The sequence below is a fragment of the Dama dama genome, chromosome 11 (assembly GCF_033118175.1).
Source record: "Dama dama isolate Ldn47 chromosome 11, ASM3311817v1, whole genome shotgun sequence".
Taxonomy (NCBI): domain Eukaryota; kingdom Metazoa; phylum Chordata; class Mammalia; order Artiodactyla; family Cervidae; genus Dama; species Dama dama.
This window is the reverse complement of record NC_083691.1, coordinates 17903383-17922911: the sequence shown is the minus strand read 5'-3', so window position 1 is coordinate 17922911 and position 19529 is coordinate 17903383. Positions and strand designations below refer to the sequence as shown.

The following is a 19529-nucleotide window of genomic DNA, read 5'->3' as shown; positions in this document are numbered from 1 at the left end:
TTTATTTCTCTGTTTACTTGGACTTGACTGTTGACCTCATGGCTTCCATTTCTATTCATTTGGATCCAATATTCATCTTCTCCATTGCACTCTATACTTTTGCTCTAAAATTTTTTGTTTTTGTTTTTTTTGCATTTTGAGTACATTTACTCTCTCTGAATTGGAATTTGACAGAAACTTCATGTTGTGCAAGTTGAGAAAGGTTCTTTTTAACATACGTTGAAGATGTGAGTATTTTGTTCTTGAGATCCTATCTTAACTGTCATTTTCTTTCTCTTTTCTAAGAGGCACTTTTATATTTTATCAATGAAGGTGACTTTTGCCTTAAATAAATTTAAAAGTTTGAAATTATAAAAACAAGTCCTAAGGTGGTTAATATAACCTTAAATTATACTTTTAAATATTAACAGTAAACTAATTTTATTAAAATTTATATAAAGCTTTCTAATAACACTAAAATTACTCGTAAGTTCACAGCTTTGTTAAACTGTGTTATACAGAATTCTTTTAAAAGAATTTGGTATTTTTAATGACTTTAACAATTCTTACTGTCCATATATATCTATTTCCTAAGCTCATGTTTATTTTGCCTTTTTTTGGTTTGTTTGAATTCTTAAATTATTATTATTATTTTTTTTTTTTGTCTTCACAGTCACAAACTCGCAGAACCCCAAGTCTTTCCAGTCTCACTTCCCAGGATTCCAGTATTGAAATTTCAAAGCTTACTGATAAGGTGCAGGCTGAGTATAGAGACGCTTATAGAGAGTACATTGCTCAGATGTCTCAGTTAGAAGGGGGCACAGGTTCCACAACCATGAGTGGCAGGTCTTCTCCACACAGCACGTATTACATGGGTCAGAGTTCATCTGGGGGTTCCATTCACTCTAGTCTAGAACCCGAGAAAGGGAAGGATAGTGAACCAAAGCAAGATGATACACGGAAGTCATTTCTGATGAAGAGGGGAGATGTTATAGATTATTCCTCATCAGGAGTTTCCACCAATGATGCCTCACCCCTGGATCCTATTACCGAAGAAGATGAAAAATCCGATCAGTCAGGCAGTAAGCTTCTCCCAGGCAAGAAGTCCTCAGAAAGGTCAAGTCTCTTCCAGACAGACCTGAAGCTGAAGGGAGGTGGACTGCGCTATCAGAAACTCCCGAGTGATGAAGACGAGTCCGGGACAGAAGAGTCAGACAACACTCCGCTGCTCAAAGACGACAAAGACAAGAAAGCTGAAGGGAAAGCAGAGAGAGCGTTGAAGTCTCCAGAGCACAGTGCAGAGCCCATTCGAACCTTCATCAAGGCCAAAGAGTACTTGTCAGACGCCCTCCTTGACAAAAAGGACTCCTCTGACTCGGGAGTGAGGTCCAATGAGAGCTCGCCCAACCACTCCCTTCACAATGAGGCGGCAGATGACTCCCAGCTTGAAAAGGCCAACCTCATAGAGCTTGAAGATGACCCCCATAGCGGAAGACGGGGAGTCCCGCACAGCCTGAGTGGCCTGCCAGATCCCCTCGTAGCCCGGATGTCCATTTGCTCTGAGGACAAGAAGAGCCCTTCCGAATGCAGCTTGATAGCCAGCAGCCCCGAGGAAAACTGGCCAGCGTGCCACAAAGCCTACAACCTGAATCGCACCCCCAGCACCGTGACCCTAAACAACAACAGTGCCCCAGCTAACAGAGCCAACCAGAATTCCGATGAGACGGAGGGGCTGAGGGAGATGCCCCAAGTCCTCCTGAGGTCAGGCTCCAGTTCCCACTCCACCGCTCTGCAGAATGAGAACCTGAAGAGCATGGCGCACAAGCGAGGCCAGCGTTCGAGCTACACGAGGCTCTCAAAGGACTCTTCAGAGCTCCATGCAGTAGCCTCCTCTGATAGCACAGGCTTTGGAGAAGAAAGAGAGAGCATTCTTTAAGAAGAACAAGCACAAGTAGAATAGCATTACTGTGCCCCTGTGACAGGACTGACCTGAGTTTTTAGTGACTCCATCTGTGCATGTTATTTTTGTCCATTTCACTCACAAAACCTTCACGGATGAGAAGATCTTGGGTAAAAGAGACACAGCAGAGGGAAGTGTGAGAAAGCCTGGCTCATCTGTCAGCCCCATTGTCTTTGTACTTAGAAGTATAAAATCCCACTATTGTTATGACACCTTTCATCGGCATACAGCTGCAAGACAAGATCTGAGTATACAGATAGGTTAGAGAGTTTATTAAATATAAACTGAATTTGCCAACAAAAGTAACAAGCTAGAGATTCCTTTTGAGGAACATTCATTCACTAAATATTTGAGGGAAGACATGATGCTGAGTGAACCAGAAGCACATTTTGCTCTTAAGGGGTGATAAGTCATGGAATAGCCTCTAGAGACTAAAAGTTAATGCTCTGTAAGTTGAGAACTGTGTTCTATATAACAGATTGCTTATCAAAGAGTTTAAAAATTGTAAGTAGAAAATATAAAGAGGGCTTTAAAAGTTGATAAAAGAGTGAGTCAACAGTGTCCAGAGTAGAGCCCCAGAAACTGGGCCCTTGTGAGCTGCTAGTAGGTTGGCCCGTGGGGCAGGGGGCATCACCTCCCTATGACCTAGATGCCCTTCTTTCTAAATCAGCAGACCTGTACCTAAATCAGCATGTGAATTCTGGGGGAGGATCATAAGAAATACTTCTGGAAAAAAGTTTAAAGACATTTAACAAAGCAAGGGTAAAAAGATGACTCTCGTGTGACTTTTCATTTACTGATAGTGGAGTTAAGAGAATGGTCCCATTGAAGTGTGGTGTGGACTGGAGATGCCCCCTGCCATCACGTGTTGACATCTTTTTGCCCTTTTTAACATAACGTATCCATGTAGCACAATAATCTTCAGTCACAAATAGGATTGTAGATGTTGAGATCCTAGATGAGCAGTTACCTAAATATGGTGTTACATTTTTGACATTTTCAACTTAACCGGATTTTTATTGACATGCTGAATGGTTTATTTGACCAATTGTTGCATTAAAAAGTTGCCTCTTGTGGGTTTCGTTGCATTGCTGTTTGAGTGTAATCTAACATTTCCATGAAGCGTTTATTTTGCATGACCTTAACAAATGTTTTAATCAATTAAAAAAGAAGGCAGAATGTTGTTGACGTTCTGTGTTGAAATGTTAACATTTTAGTATTTATAGTGTTTATTAGTTTACAATATTGTGTAATCAGCAGTTATTTCAGGGGCAATATTTTGTTCCTTTTCAGGTGAGTAGATACAGCTTAATATCATTGTAGTGTATTCTTTATTCTGTTTGTGAAGTTAATACAAGAGTATTAAGTGTACAAATAGATTTAGAACACAATAAAAAAATTGCATGCTATTCTGAGTCATGAATTTTTATTCACTGCAGTGATGATTCACATTTTGATTAAAAATAAAAAAGTAATTTGTGTGTTTGTTTTGTCAGAGGTCTAAAGTTCGTTGAAGACGTTCAGGTTCACGTAGCAGTCACGCAGCTGGCAGGAGTGTCCTGAGTGACTCTCCCTGGTCTTTTGGCGTGCATGGCTGTTAGGTCCAGCGTCTGAATGGTGCTTTTGTGAAGCATAGCGCCCAAGCTCAGCTCTGTACTGTGCGTTTCTGTAACCACAAGAAGTGGGTTTTCCAGATCCTGGGAGGATGTCAGTTTAATTTGTTGCATGAGCATCCTGGAAAAATGTGCTTTTTCACAGTGCTTTGGAAATTGACAAACCAGATGGGTTATTGAGTCGCACCATCATCTCTTCGAGTCTGTGTGTGTGTGTGTGTGTATATGTATGTATCTGTATCTATTTATAACCTGTAGCCCAGCCTGACTCTCACATATGCAAAACTTTGCCGTAAACTGGGTGAAAAAGGACAGAAAAGAATCAGTGCTCTAAATTTGCCAGTCCCTTAAGAGTCTGCCTCAGTTAGCGTCTTGCCGTGTTTTGTAAACTGTTTTACCTATACTTTAAGCCACAGATAGTTTTGTCCACATAGCTAATGTTAAGACAGATTCATTGACCACAGACGTGTGGGGTGGTACCTGTGAGAATGGCCTTTCTGTTGGAGAGACTGGAAAAGAACTGATACTCTCTCAGTTGATACAGCTTTCATGATGCTGGGTGTTTAAGGATCAGCTCTCAAATTTGGGGAAACTTAAAATTCCTAACAACCATTTTCCATATTAACATGAAAACTTGTTTTTGTCTTGTATTTTATTTATGCAAGTTTTACACAGCCGTCAGAATAAGTTAATTGCCTAGTCAAATAATTTTAGAAACTTATTTGCTAAAATTCTTAAATTGAGAACTCTTTAGATCACCTGCATGCTGTAGTTCTGAGTGAAATATATTTGTAATCATGATTTTTTTCCCTTACAAATACTAAGTATTAGAAAATATTTGTGAATGAAATTAAATCCCTTATCCTTCTGGTGAAAATACTAAATTTAAAAGGTTTTAAGATTACATAATTTTTGGCTATACCAGGAATTCTCAGCCTGTTTAGAAGTATCCTAGGTTAAAAAATCCCTGAGTTCCTGGTTAACTCTTGAGTAAAATCAACACAGCTACCAGGAAAGGAGAACCAGAGGGTACTGTCCCCTCAACTTTATGGAGTGACATTGAGAAAATAAGCTGGTAAAAGAAAGGAGCTGTGAAATTAACTTCTTTATACTTGAGACTGAATATATCTAGGCTCCCTCACTGCTTGCCCTTCTGGAATTATGCTGACACTTGGCAGAAGGGAAGGAACAGCCGATGAGACTTTTTTGCTTGGGGTAGGGGTCTGGGGGTGACCAGCCTGGGTGGGCTACCTGAAATGATTGCATTTTTGATTTCCAGGTTCTGGTGCCCCTAACCCTTCCCTAACTCCAAATTCTAAGCATAGGCCATAATTTTGTAAATGAATTGGGAAACACAAATTACTCTAAATTGAGAGCCTCCCCTTGGATGGTCTTTTAATGGCTCATCACTTCAGAGAGGTTGAGAATCCTTGGTTGAGACTGATTAACTAGAAGGCGAATTTAAAATCTTACATATCTTAAACCCTTTCATGCCTAGGAAGAAAATGCTGCCTTTGAGATAGATAGATCTTCCGAGGGATCCGGTTTAAGCTAAGGTATGTAAAAAATTAGTTTTCAAGGTCATCAGTTTTAAACCACCACTGAAACAGTTCTTACCAAGAAGAGAATTAATATTCTTACCACTTTAAAAAGAATTAGGGTTAAAAGTAAGAAATAGCTAAAACAGTTGGTAGAAATCAACAACCACTGTCACCGACATGGTCAGAGACTTTTAAGTAGAATGGTAAAAGCACAGCCTTGGTTAACGCCATGCTGCTGTGCCCTGCTCTGGGGGTGAGAGGTTTCTTAAAAGAGCAAGAGCTCTTTGACCAGGTCTGGCTGACTGTGGTGAGCTCTGACTCTCCAGTTAGTGAGGCATTAGAAAATAAGGAATTTATAGGCATAAGTGGATCCATCAAGAAAGGCAAACAATGATTTCCAGACTATTAGTAGAACGGCGACTCAAAGTCAGTAAAACAGTGTGTAGTTTGACCTCCCTGAAGTGAGAACCAACCCAAACTGGCCAGAACTGTGAATTACAATGACACTGTATAAGAAAAGCAGTGGGACTGTCTTGGGGTCCACAGAATGTTCTGACAATGTTTATACATGGTGATCAGCTTGTTTATAGAGACTACGGTTAGGTCGTTCGTTTCCTGAGGTTAATATGCTTTGTGTAATGTTACTTCCCGCCTGCCTATGCAGGAGACGTAAGAGATGTGGGTTTGATCCCTGGGTCAGGAAGATCTGGAGAAGGGCAAGGCAACCACTCCAGTATTCTTGCCTGGAGAATCCCAATGACAGAGGAGCCTGGCGGGCTACAGCCCATAGGGTTGTGGAGAGTTGGACACAACTGAAGTGACTTAGCATGTACAGTGTTCTTTACACCAGTGACATATAATATGAGCCCTTTCTTAGCTTTGCCCGGATTTAACAAAACACAAAGCAATCTTATCAAATGATTATTAGAACTTGAATAAAATTTTACTTTGAAAAAACATTGAACTCCATGCTCCCTGTTACTCAAATTGAGTTGCTTGAAATAAGATCATCTTGATTACCCACCATCGTTCTCTTGATTTTAACATGTGTTTTATACTTATTTGCCTCATTTTCTTTCAAGGCAACAGGGGCTCTAGATCTTAGTACCCTGCTCATAGACCATTCCTTCTGACAATTCGGTTACCTTCTCACAGTTGTTGGCTCCTCACCAAATACAAGGGGGTAAAGAAGAGACCACCTACTACTCAGTGATCCTGCTTCCGGTTGGTTGGAGAAGAGAGATTTGTCACTTCTGCCAGTTTTCTTTGTTCCACATAGTTGTAAAATTTGAATTCATTTTAATGAAGTGTTTCTTTTAGAAAATTTTAGGTAAAAGCCTGAATGTATAGCAAAATGCATGTAAATAAATTCCTATATAACTTGGCATTTCTTATATCATCTTCTTGGTCAAGTGTCTAATAAAAAGTTAGACTGTTACTTTCAAAATTACCATAGTTCCTGACACTTGCACTCTTTAATTGTGCTTCAGAGAATTTATAGACTGTATATTGTTATACTTAATGCAAATTAAACTTTTTATTTTTAAAGAATTTATTTTCTTTTTGAGTTCTTTGTGTTTTTCCTGTTTTACCTGAGTTTTACCTGAGTTCACTATTTTGTGTTTTAAGTTTTTTTTGTTGTTGTTGTTGTCATGTGTTCATCCATTTTACCATAAAACACTCCTTAGAGTATTAGAATGGGAAAGAACCTCAAGAATGCCTGGATTTCAGATGGCCAGGGGACACACAGTCAGTACTTCATAAGGGAGTGAATAAGGAATACCTGAACTAGAAGAGTTTGCCCACAAATCCTAAAAATAGTGAATTTGAATGCCTTCAGACAGTATGTTTATGCTGTAGTTCCTTACAGACCTTGCCCTCCCCTCCATTCAATACAATGAATGGTGTTGTCATTTTAATAATATTAAGTTCTCCCCCACTTCCCTATCACCTTATACCACCTGCTACCTGTCTGACTGTATAAACTTTTCTGTTTATGACTGGGAATTTTTCAGGACATGATATCATACATTGCTAAAAACTCTCAGGGAAGAAGACCCATGGCCCATCTTGAATGCTGTCATGGTAAAGTGCCAGGCTGTCTGCTCTGTGTGGATGTATTTTAGCCTCCATGTGCCTTAGCCTTTTGTCTAGTCCTTTGTGGAGATGCCCATCTTATAAATTAATTACAGAATCAAAATGGTTCAGTTCGACATTTTACTTCAGGATACTGAAGATATTTTTACGTATATCTTTGCAACAATGAGCATGTTTTCCCTGAGCCCAAGTTGCCCATGTCGTTACAGTGGGGGTAGATAACATCAAGACCATCCCCCCCTCCCAAATCTGATACCTAGGTTTACCCTTTCTCCAGCTCAAATTTTAAATGCTTTTGTTTCCCCCTGGTAGGGACAGTTATTATTTTCATTGACTACTGCTCATTGCTGTCTCTCATTCCTTATCTCAGGCTCACCACTCTGATAAATTTGAACTAGAATACATAAATTATACTGGGGTTCTGTGCTGAATGTTTTATATTTGAGTGGGCTATTTTGTGTGGATTGAAAATATCTTTATTAAGGTAGGCTAACCACTGTTCCAACCACCTCAAAATCTCATGGACTTAATACATTTGAGGTTTGTTGATTGTTCCTGTAACAGTTCAGTGTTCCCTAAGTTGACAAAGATTCAGGAGCCCAGGCTTCTTCACTTTGTGGCTCCACCAGCTTCCAAGGCTGAATCCAGGGTCCTTTGCCCCATCTTCTGTGTTCTGTTGATACAAGGGGAGGAGAGAGGGGCGAGGCCCACACAAGGGAAGTTTGTATCGTCCAGGTATGGAAGTAGTGTTTGCACATTCCACTGGCCTTCCTAGGCCCCTGGTTGTGCTGAGCTGCAAGGGTGGCTGTGGAATTAGGTGAACTGTGTGCCCTGGAGGAGGAGCGAGTGTTTTGGTAGCTCATGGGCATCTTCCCACGTAGATACCTGACATGGATGTTCCGGATTCAACACTGTGTCACATCTTGTTTTCAACTTCAGTCACAGTATTCTTTTTTTAAGGCATCTCTTAATTTTTGCTTTGTATGCAGTTTTCATGCTGGTAAGGAAGTCTATTAAAATCGTAACACCTAGCCTGGAAGATTGTAGGATTTTAAGGTAATTTTCAACTGGTTATTTCCATACATCTGAGGAACTTTGCAAGTCTCTAATATTGAGCAGGCTGCAGGGAGAATTAAGCAAGGTTAAGAACGAAAAGAATCAAGTTTCACAATTTCTCTAGAATCCTTTTTTATCCAAAGACTCAGACCATCCATAATCTTCCTGATTCTTAAAATTTGATTACAGAGCAAGACTCTGTTGCAAGAATCTATCCTTTCAACATGCTTCCTCCTGGAAGAGCGGCAACTGGACCTGGTTGCTTCTCCTTGTACCAGGCAGATGTAGCAGGACGTGGTCCTGGGAGGCCCCTGCTCCCAGCACAGGGACTGGGTGTTAAACAGAAGCTGAACTTCTGTTAGTGGGCACTCCCATCTGAGAAATGCAGCTCCCACACTTAGAAAGCAGTGCGAAAATAAGACTTTATGTTTACCATTTTGTTTTTAAACAGATTGGTCTGCAATCTAACTCTGTTGACCACTTTCCAGTTTTTTTGTTTTTTCCTATTGGTATTTCATCAATTTCAAGGTACAGTTTTTCACACCTTGACTTTTCTGAAATATCTTCCATAACACCAATGGGAACATTAATGTTCCCATTTTTCCTTCAGTGTTTCCTAAACTAGTGACACATCCCACAGTTGATGGAGTCTTGTTTGGATTGATGAGACAAGATATTATTTTATGCTGTGGTCACGGTGAATTGTATCTTTAGCAATAGTAATGGACTAGTGATGGTTTATAGTCAACTGATTCCCCAAATTGAACATTTGATGTTGAATATTTGTTTTATCAGTTGTTAGTTCTGTATTAATTTTGGATAGTTACACATTTATTATAATTTAAAAGTTTACATTTATTGAACACATATTCCTCATATTGCTCTATAATCTCTATATGTACACAAACTAATCTCCACAACTTCATGAATTAATTACTATTATCCTCAATTGACAGACTGAAAAACTGAGTAATTTCCCAGGGTCATACAGCTTCTAAGTGGCAGAGCTAGGGTTCAAGCCCAGGCAGTGGACTTCAGAAGGCCCACTCTTATATTACATTTATCTGCATTGTTCTTTAGCTAATTGGGGATGAGTCAATTTTTATACTTCTCTCAATATAACACTTCAACTATAACTTAATTTGCTGTACCATTACCATTGTCTACTTGTTTTAAAATAGGGTTTGGGGTTTAAGAAAAAGTCTTAAAAAAAAAATCTATAGCCATGTAAATTACATATATAAGGAAAATTCTTTTTTTTTAAAACATCAAACATCTTTATTCCTACTAGTTATTTTGGAAAATGTTTAACTTTTGGTTTAAAAATCTTTAACTTTTCTTTTTTTTTAACATGCTTTACCCCATTATTCGTGGATTAGACCATCACATTAAAGTTGTACATAGTGCTGGATATATTAATTTTATTTGCAGTCTTGTTATATGACTTTCATATAGTTGCTCTTCTATATGCCTATTGTCAGTATTCTGTGTTAGATTGCAATCTTAAATACCACTATATGTATTTTTCTTTATATTCTATTATTAAAAGTACTAATACCTAATAAATGTTAATAGATAAGTAATGTATATATTGCGTATCTAAAAAAATCATTACTGCAGCAGTTTTTTTTTTTTTTTTTTAATGATTCTGGTCACTGTCTCCTAAGAAGAAAAGAAAATAGGCAAGATGATACTTTCTGTCTTTCTTAATGTCAGCGAGTCACTAAAGGCAAAAAATCAATAGACACATCAATAATTGTGGATTGAGGTGGTGGTGGGTGACAATTTAGTTTTATATAATTATCTGCCTAATAATTTAAGTGCTTATTCAAGCCAGATACTGTTATAGGCATTTCACATGGATTAACTCATTAAATCCTAACAAGTATATGCTGTCATTGTCCTCAGTATAGAGATAAGGAGACTGAAATACAGATGTTTAACTTTTACATGACACCAATGCATTAGGTTTTTATAGCTGTTTCTTAAACTACTGACATCGTTATCTTAACTTTGAGAAAACCAAAGCCTTGGCAGTTTGAGACCCTTCCATCCCCCTGCCCCCAGGGTCACTCAGCTAGTAAACAGGACAAAGACACCAGCCCTGGTTTTCTGACTCCAAATCTGATGATTCTTCCAGCCCACTCCTTTTCCGCCAGTAGCCATCACTCTGTCCTCCATGGGTCTGTGGTGCTTCTGTTTCCCATATTCCATTGCTGCAGAAAATGTTAGTGGAGAGTATTAAACACGCCCATCTTCACACTTTGCAAGACGAGTCCTGGTTTTCCCAGGAAGTTCTTCTCCTTTCTCTGTCCTCTCCCGCTGAGCCCGGTAGCCTCAAAGCCAGCAGTAAAGGAGCCCAGCTCTGTAGGCCACCTGGGCCTTTAAATCCTTGCGTATCTCGAAACGAACCCTCTGTCTGGTTCCACTGTCCTCATTGACTGGATCTCCTAAACTGGTGCTGGGGGGCGGGGTGGGGAGTGTGTCAGAGTGTGCCTGTGCAATTGTGTATTTAAATGTGACCTTGCCAGATAGCTGACTTGATTAAGCCCATCACTGAAACCCCATAGCATCAACGGAAGTATTTTTCCTTCAGTGTTTCCTAAAAGTAATGAGACAGTGATAGCTGATGGAAACACTATCTGTGAGGTCTGTCCCTGGTGATGTACACAGCTATAAGTCATTACTTTTCACTGCAGAATAGTATTCTATTATATGAATATGTATAACTTATCTATTTACCTTATTGAATATTGGGTTGTTCCCAATTTTCATTGCAAGGTTTGTATGACTGTGCATTATATGTCTCCTGTTGAACTTGTGCAAGAGTTGGGACTTCTTCTGACAGATTTCTGGATTTGAGTTATTTTTTAAAACTTGTACTTTTGTGATACAAGAAAATCACAGGAAGGAAAGACTCTCTTGGTTTACTGAGTCGCTAAACCTCCCCAGAGACAGGTCTAATCGGGATTGCTGTGACAATCATGAAGCCTTAACTGAGGTCTCAGGGGCTGGGAGTGAGTGAACACAAGAGACTGATAATGAATACAAGGGGCCTTGTATTTTGAGACGATGCAAGGAGAAGACAGCTGTGATGGAGGACTTGACGCTGTGGTGTGATGGAGAGAACGTGTGTGTGCCCAGCATGCCCTAGAATTCCAACCTCCCATTCCTCTCTCACCAGGTGAATGCATCCCCTCAGATGCCGGCCATCACTTCACGTGCCGCTTGTCTAAAACAAAGCTCAAGACCATCCGCCAGACCAACTCTCCCCACTGGGTTTTCCTCCTTGTCATGGGTGCCGTAATTATCTCTGCTACTCAGGCTCAGAACTGGAGTTGTCTTTGCCTCTGCTCTCTGCCACCCCCTTATCGCATCCATCACCAGGCTCTCAGGTCTCTGCAGTGTCTCTCCAGACCACCCCACTAGGGTCCCTCCACCTTGAATCCAGCCACCTCCATCACCTGCCTCTCCCTCTCCCCCCTTCACTCCAGACTGCACACACTGCTGATGGAGCCTCCTAAACCACAGAGTTCATTTCCTGCTCCTTGGTGGTGATGACCCCCCTGCCACTCAGCGTACCCAATTTGAGTCATTTGGAGTTTATTCCTGTGCAAATTGATTTCTAAGCTAAAGTTGTTCATTTCCCTAGTTTTTCGTGAATATTACAAATGTCTTCAGGAAACTAAATTCACAGATGGTCCTAATTTTTATGAGTTTATTCTTATTTTCTCCCATGCTCAGGTGCGTGCTCTTTTCTTCCTCACATGCTGTTCCTTCTTGGCACAACATCTTCTCCTGAAATGTAATTGTCTGGGGTATCCATTAAAGCTTATCACAACCCAAGGGAGTGCCCATTTGTCACTGCCATATGCAAGGCAATGGGCCAAAGGTCAAACTTGAACTTGGTGTGTAGCAAGTTAATGGAATTTATGACTGTGAGTTGCCATAAGTTGAAAAATAACTGGCTCTCAAATATTTTAGAAAAATTTAATGAGTGATAAGTGATTAAGATGGTTATTGTATAACTTATGGGAGCACAAGAGTCTGGTGCTTAACAACATTCAGAGCATAAAGGTCTCCAAAGAGACCTTGAAAGATTCAAGTGCCCTTAATTTGTAAATTAAAAATGAGATTCCGAATGTTTTCCAACATGTTGCAACTTGTTTTGACTTGCAGCAGCATTAATCTCGACATTGTCTAAATTAATCTTGTTCTAGCAGCCTTGAAAAATAGAAGAATGTATTATTATGCATTGACTTAAAAGGAATTATCATTACTCAGAGCAAAGAATAGCAAAGGTTATGTGAAGTCAATTTTTCATGTGAAATATAAATATATAAAGAGTGATTTGATTGGAATGAAGTGACATCATAAGTGAGCATGTGGCCTTGAAAATTAAACAAGGTACAGATGATATTGATGATTAGAGTGTTGGTCATTTACATGATCATGATAAAGGTGAGTGCTGTGACTCCAACATTGTGACAAGGGCTGGGAAAAGAAGTAACACTGGGAGCAAGTCACGTGTCCTGAAGGACAAGCTGAACACAAGGTAAGACTTTAAAATCTGTACCACGACTCTGAATGACAAGTGGAGAAATCAAAGGCTTAGCATTTGTTCTGGTCTTTCAAAGGAAACTGGATGAAAATAACGTGGATTTGAGGAAAACAGTAATTGGAGATGAAAGGTGGTGTTTTCTCCGTGACCCAGAAACAAAGCGTCAAACTTTGCACTGGAAAATTACAACATTCCCAACATCCCCCAAAGCACACATGTCAAAATCGCAAATAGCAGGCCTGTTGCTTTGCCTGTCTGCCGTCTACAGGATGTTCAGACGCGGAGGTCAAGAGTCCATCCAGCTCATCACATGCACCCATGCACACGCATCCACACACACGTGCTGATGGTCCACGAGATGCACAGCAGAGTTGCACAGTCAAGAGTCCATCCAGTTCATCACACACACACGCACACACACACGCACATGTGCTGACAGCCCACAGGATGCTCAGCAGAGTTGCACAGTCAAGTCCATCCAACTCATCACACACACAGACATGCACATGTGCACATGCACGCACACACACACGTGCACATATGTGCTGATGGCCCACAGGATGCTTACCAGAATTGCAGTTGAGTCCATCCAGCTCATCACACACACACACACACACACATGCGCGTGTACACACACACACATACATGTGCTGATGGCCCACAGGATGCTCACCAGAGTTGCACAGTTGAGCCCATCCAGCTCAGTGCACACACACACACACACACACACATACACACATGCTGACGGCCCACAGGATGCTTAGAGCTGCACAGTCAAGAGTCTATCCAGCTTATCACACACACACACACATACACACACACACATATGCTGACGGCCCACAGGATGCTTAGCAGAGTTGCACAGTTGAGCCCATCCAGCTCATCACACACACATACACGCACATGTGCTGGCGGCCCACAAGATGCTTAGCAGAGTTGCACAGTTGAGCCCATCCAGCTCAGCGCATACACACACACACACACATGCACACGTGCTGACGGCCCACAGGATGCTTAGCAGAGTGTCACGGTCAAGCCCATCCAGCTCATCTCACACACACACACGTGCTGATGGCCCACAGGATGCTCAGCAGAGCTGCACAGAGTCTGAGGCCTCACCACATCAGGACCAGCTGAAAGGGGCTTTCGGAGAAACAGCTTCTCCCCAAAAGCTATTACCAGATTTATCAGTTAGTTCAGCCTTTCTCTGAGGAGGTTCTGTGGGAGGCTCTTTAGTTGAGAGCCCTAGCAGGTGTTACACAAAAAATTGGATTTGTGGTCTCATTAGTCTTGAAAGTCCAATTAACCAGGTTTTTGTTACATAATGTCTTAGACCTTTCAATGTGTGTTCTGAAACTCCAAGAAGAGAAAATGATGTGCAGTCGCTTCCAAATATTGTTGTCATTTAGTTGCTCAGTCGTGTCTGACTCTTCACTTCCCCACAGACTGTAGCCTGCCAGGCTCTTCTGTCCATGGGATTCTCCAGGCTAAAATACTGGAGTGGGGTGCCATTCCTTCTCCAGGGGATCTTCCTGATCCAGGGATCGAACCCACATCTCTTGTGTCTCCTGCAATGACAGGCGGATTCTTTGCTGCTGAGCCACCAGGGAAGACCCTTCCGAATATATCCCACCCGGCCTCTTGTCCCCCTGAGCAATATGTAGGACACTATTTCATGCAACAGCCTGTAAAGGGCCATGCTTCATTAAAGCCTTTCCTCCAGAGGACTTCTGGAAATATCAGTAAAGCAAAATGGCCATTGAGCACACTCAAAAAGCAATGATGTTTCTGCTTAAATGATCCCAGGAGGAGAGCCATCTGAGGCTGGTCCTCAGAGTGTAGGATGCTCATGTGGCCAAGTCTAAGTCCTCAGGCCTTCTGTTAACTAGTTACCGACTTCATACCCATCAGGTCAGGAAGAATGAACACATGCATCTCTCTTCTCCATCCTGATGAATAGACCTGCAAGGTCAGAGAGCTCAGGAAAGGAGACACTCTTATCTAGAAAACCTGGGGAGGCGTGAAGTGACTTAGAGAAGTGAGCTACATCCCGGGTGCCTGCCAACAGGCCCCTAAAGAGAAGAGACTTGTGCGGGGCTCGCAAAGGCCCTTGAAGGCTCTGGGGGCACGGGGTCGCCCCCTAGAGGCCGAGCTGAAATGGGAAGAAAAATGGACCGTATGTAGCTGGTGATTTCCAGTTCTTTTCTACCAATAGAATGGAAGCTAGATGTAATCGAGTTGTCATGGGATAGAATGCTAAAAATAAGGTTTGAGAGTGAATTGCTACATAATTTCTAGCATATAACTTGGAAGAAGTTGATGTTCTATCAAAAGAGCACCCAATTTCATCTGCTTCTTTATGTGAGGTTTCTTGGCACTTAAATCTATTCCAGTAAAAACACCAGTATTAAAATTCATGCTGAACTCTGGCTCATTCTATACAAAAGTAACTTTCATCCATGGAGTCTCAAAATAACTGAAAAACAGTCTTACCTGCATCATTAAAAAATGTGTTTCCAAAAAAAAAAAAAAAAGTGTTTCCTCCAGGTCTGAAAGAGACACGTGCACCCCAATGTTCATCACAGCACTGTTTATAATAGCCAGGACATGGAAGCAACCTAGATGCCCATCAGCAGATGAATGGATAAGAAAGCTGTGGTACATATACACCATGGAATATTACTCAGCCGTTAAAAGGAATACATTTGAATCAGTTCTAATGAGATGGATAAAACTGGAGCCCATTATACAGAGTGAAGTAAGCCAGAAAGATAAACACCAATACAGTATACTAATGCATATATATGGAATTTAGAAAGATGGTAATGATAACCCTATATGCAAGATAGAAAAAGAGACACAGATGTATAGAACAGACTTTTGGACTCTATGGGAGAAGGCGAGGGTGGGATGATCTGAGAGAACAGCATCAAAACATGTATATTATCAAGTGTGAAACAGATCACCAGCCCAGGCTGGATGCATGAGACAAGTGCTCGGGGCTGGTGCACTGGGATGACCCAGAGGGATGGGATGGGGAGGGAGGTGGGAGGGGGGATTGAGATGGGGAACACATGTAAATCCATGGCTGATTCATGTCAATGTATGGCAAAAACCACTACAATATTCTAAAGTAATTAGCCTCCAACTAATAAAAATAAATGGAAAAAAAGTGTTTCCTATAAAATATTATCTTAATGCTTATAAAAATGTTTAAATGTTGAATGATTTGTGATAACTGGAAACAAAAATGTTTATAACTTCAATATACATATGTGCATATATATATATATATATATATATATATATGTTCTTTTGCAGAAAGGCATAGTAGGATACTAAGTAAATGATTTTCAAATACAAACACACATTACAGTAGAATAAAATTTTGGGGGTGAAGTGGGATAGTAACAGTAGTTAAGGGAGAAAAAGAAACCATATGAAATTCTTGACTTCTAAAGAAGGCTTTTGTACTTTAAATATGGGTGATCACTGCTATCAAATTGTGCTGATACACTTAAGAGAATAATGTAATGAGTTTGTGTGCAAATGTATTTTGCAGACATTTAAACTTATAACAAAAATTTTAGATGGCAACTGAAAACTATGTGAGTAGATAGATGGTTTTTCAAAATCACTTAAGGAAGTTACACCAAAAAGTATTTGGAGATTATAATTCTTTTTTTTTTGTGGAAGCTGCATTTTATTTGAAAATCCACCCATTTTTGCTAACATACATTTTAAGATTTAAAAAAAAAAAAAAGAATCTGTAGAGACAATGCAACAAGTATGCTTAAACTCATGTACAGAATTGCTTTCCTACAACAAACTGTCCTTCGTAAGGTCCCTCTTAACTCAAACATTAAGATGTATTTATACAAAGAACCAATCAACAGTGCAGTTTAATTCTTTGTTAACTAAACTCTTGGCTAGACATTAATTTTAAAGATACTATTTCCCCTTATTTCAAAGATACATGATCATAACATGGCATGAGCCAAATAAAAGGTTATAACTCTTAAATGATGTGATGTCTTAGATTTTCTGATGATGTTCAGGTTATCAAATACTGTGTAAAGTGAAAGTGAAAGTGAAGTCGCTCAGTCGTGTCCGACTCTTTGCGACCCCGCGGACTGTAGCCCACCAGGCTCCTCCGTCCATGGGATTCTCCAGCCAAGAATACTAGAGTGGGTTGCCATTTCCTTCTCCAGGGGATCTTCCCAACCCAAGGATCGAACCCAGGTCTCCCACATTGTGGGCAGATGCTTTAACTGTGTAAGGAGTCCCCCAAAACTGACTGGCAAAACAATTTTGTAAGTTGTTATTTATAAAGATTTTAAAAATATTTTATTAAATATTTCATAAATATTCTTATATTTATCTTAGAGTCCTGGCTTATAAGCATTATTCCAACCGTCCCGGGGTTGACCTGGCTCAGCCAGGTGTTCCCACTTAGGGTCTCCATGCAGGAGTGGTCGGTCAGACAGTGGCGGGGCTGGAGGCCTCTCAGAAGCATTCTCACTCACGTGTCTGATGTGTGACCTGGTGGCAGCTGTAAGTGTCAAGTCCCACACATGTTCTCTCTCTCTGCAGCTTAGGCTTCCTCACAAAATGGCAGTTACATTCCCAGGGTGAATGTCCTGAGATGGAGAGACGAGAACCAGGTAGCCGTTAAATTGCCTCTTATGACCTAGCCCTGGAATTCACAGAGCACCCTCTCCGTCGCATTCACAAGCTTCAGCCCTGTCTCAAGGGCAGGGGACAGCCTTCAGCTCTTGTTGCTGGAGCAGCTAGGTTCTAGAAAACCATGTGGGACCAGAAATATTTTTGGAACATACAAACTGTCACAGATCACTACAGGGATTGTTGCCGTTGTTGTTCAGTGACTGAGTTATGTCCGAACCTTTGGGACCCCATGGGCTCAGCATGCCAGGCTTCCCTGTCCTTTACTACCTCCCGGAGTTTGCTCAAGCTGGTGTTCATTGAGTCAGTGATGCCATCCAACCATCTCATCCTCTGTTGTCCCCTTCTCCTCCTGCCCTCAATCTTTCCCAGCATCAGGGTTTTTTCCAATGAGTCGGCTCTTTGCATCAGGTGGCCAAAGTATTGGAGCTTCAGCTTCAGCCTCAGTCCTTCCAATGAATATTCAGGGTTGATTTCCTTTAGGATCTACAGGGTAAGGAAGACAAATAAACAGTCTCCTAGGATGCTATCATGGCAGAAAAATGGATGAAAATGTAGCTCTGCTACATGCTAGATGCACCCAGACTGATTTTAGAGAGCTGTTCATCTCTAGGGCAGAATTACAGACAGCATGATGGAGCTCAAAGGATCTCTTGCTGAGCTTCTAGTGAGATTGAGAGCTGGCTGGGGCACGTGCTTGTCCACACCTCCCGAGGGCAAATGCTTGCGACCTCCCTCCTTCCAGGGGCTGCACAGAAGCTCTGTCTTGGCTGAAAATATTTGAAATCAAGCAGATCTTTTCCCTCAACGCTGAAGCCTTCCACATACTTCTGGTATGTGATTGCCTCCATTTTTTTCCCCTGCAGGATGATTTTCTTCATTGGGAAATGTCAGTTAAAATTTACACCCTTACTGTAGTGAAAAAGATGTAAAAAATAGAAATGGCTTTCTTTTCAGACACTGTCACTATCTCTCTCTTGCATATGGCTTCCAGTAAGAGTTTTTTTTTTTTTTTTCTTCTTCTACTTCACTGATGGTTTGGCTATGGAATCTCAGAAAACTTGGGCTCTTGCCTATAACTAAGAAAGCAAAGTCCTGATACAGAAAATGTTGAAGTGTATAGAAATCGATACTTACTATTTTTAGATTGCATATCAACATAAGACTTAGAATTCAAGTCCCTTGTCTTTATCTATTAGTAGATGCTACGCAAAAGCGATCCCTTTCTTGTGAGTAAAGGCATAGAAATAGCCCAACATTTCCAGAACTTTGGTCCTTTTATCTACTTCAGTGGATCACTTGAAGTTGAAGGATGTCATTTTCAATAGTGAGATTGAAGAACACTATCAATGCTGTATAGTATGTTTCCAGTAATTAAAATATTTTCCCCCAGACAAGCTGCATACATATGATAGCCGAGTAAGGAAAAAGAAATGAATTTTATCCTTGGCTATTATACCTTGCCATTCCATTCTTTAATAGAATGATCATTTCAAGTCCAAATTATTTAATAGTATGATTTCATATCTATCTATCTATCTAGTCTTTGGGATATGCTAAAATTACCCCTCACATTTTAGAAGTGAAAATATTATTTATGCCAGTTTGAGGTTCTGTGTAGAGCCAGAATTAGATATTGAATTAATATCTAAGGTGAAAGTAATATTTAGGAAAAGTAAAATGTAAAAAGTAAAGGTAAAATGGTTGAATGAGTGATGTTCTATGATCTGAGGTTACTTAGTGTGGTACTTTTTCTTGAGTTCAAAAAGCTAAGTTAATTGTGGTCTTATTAATAAGTTTAAAATGCACTGGCTACGACTAAAAAAAGACACATGTAAACCCGTGACATCTAGACATCGTATCAGCTGGAGGAAATGCCGGCAGAACTCCTAAACTGAGAGTTTAGTGATACAGCAAGACACGCCTGGAGGAGTCACACAGCCAAATTTATCACTGCCATTTCCACCAAATGTTCCCAAGGAGCTTCTAAAATGGTGCCTATGGTAGAAAGTTGGCCCTTTCCTCCTTGCGGGCCCTCT

The 19529-nt window shown here is 40.6% G+C and overlaps 1 protein-coding gene across 11 annotated transcripts in view; it reads left to right on the top strand.

The window, feature by feature from the left end:
• The window catches only part of KIDINS220 (kinase D interacting substrate 220), a 90174-nt gene extending 86826 nt beyond the window's left edge, over positions 1-3348 (top strand). For 10 of the 11 annotated variants that reach the window (XM_061154779.1, XM_061154782.1, XM_061154774.1 and 7 more), the window contains one exon: positions 653-3348. In XM_061154779.1, the coding sequence (XP_061010762.1) occupies positions 653-1915 (1263 nt within the window). In that variant the 3' untranslated portion in view covers positions 1916-3348. Of the gene's footprint in view, positions 1-174; positions 228-652 lie in introns of all 11 variants that reach the window. The other variant, XM_061154784.1, reaches the window with a different exon arrangement.
• Positions 3349-19529: the final 16181 nt, after the last annotated feature.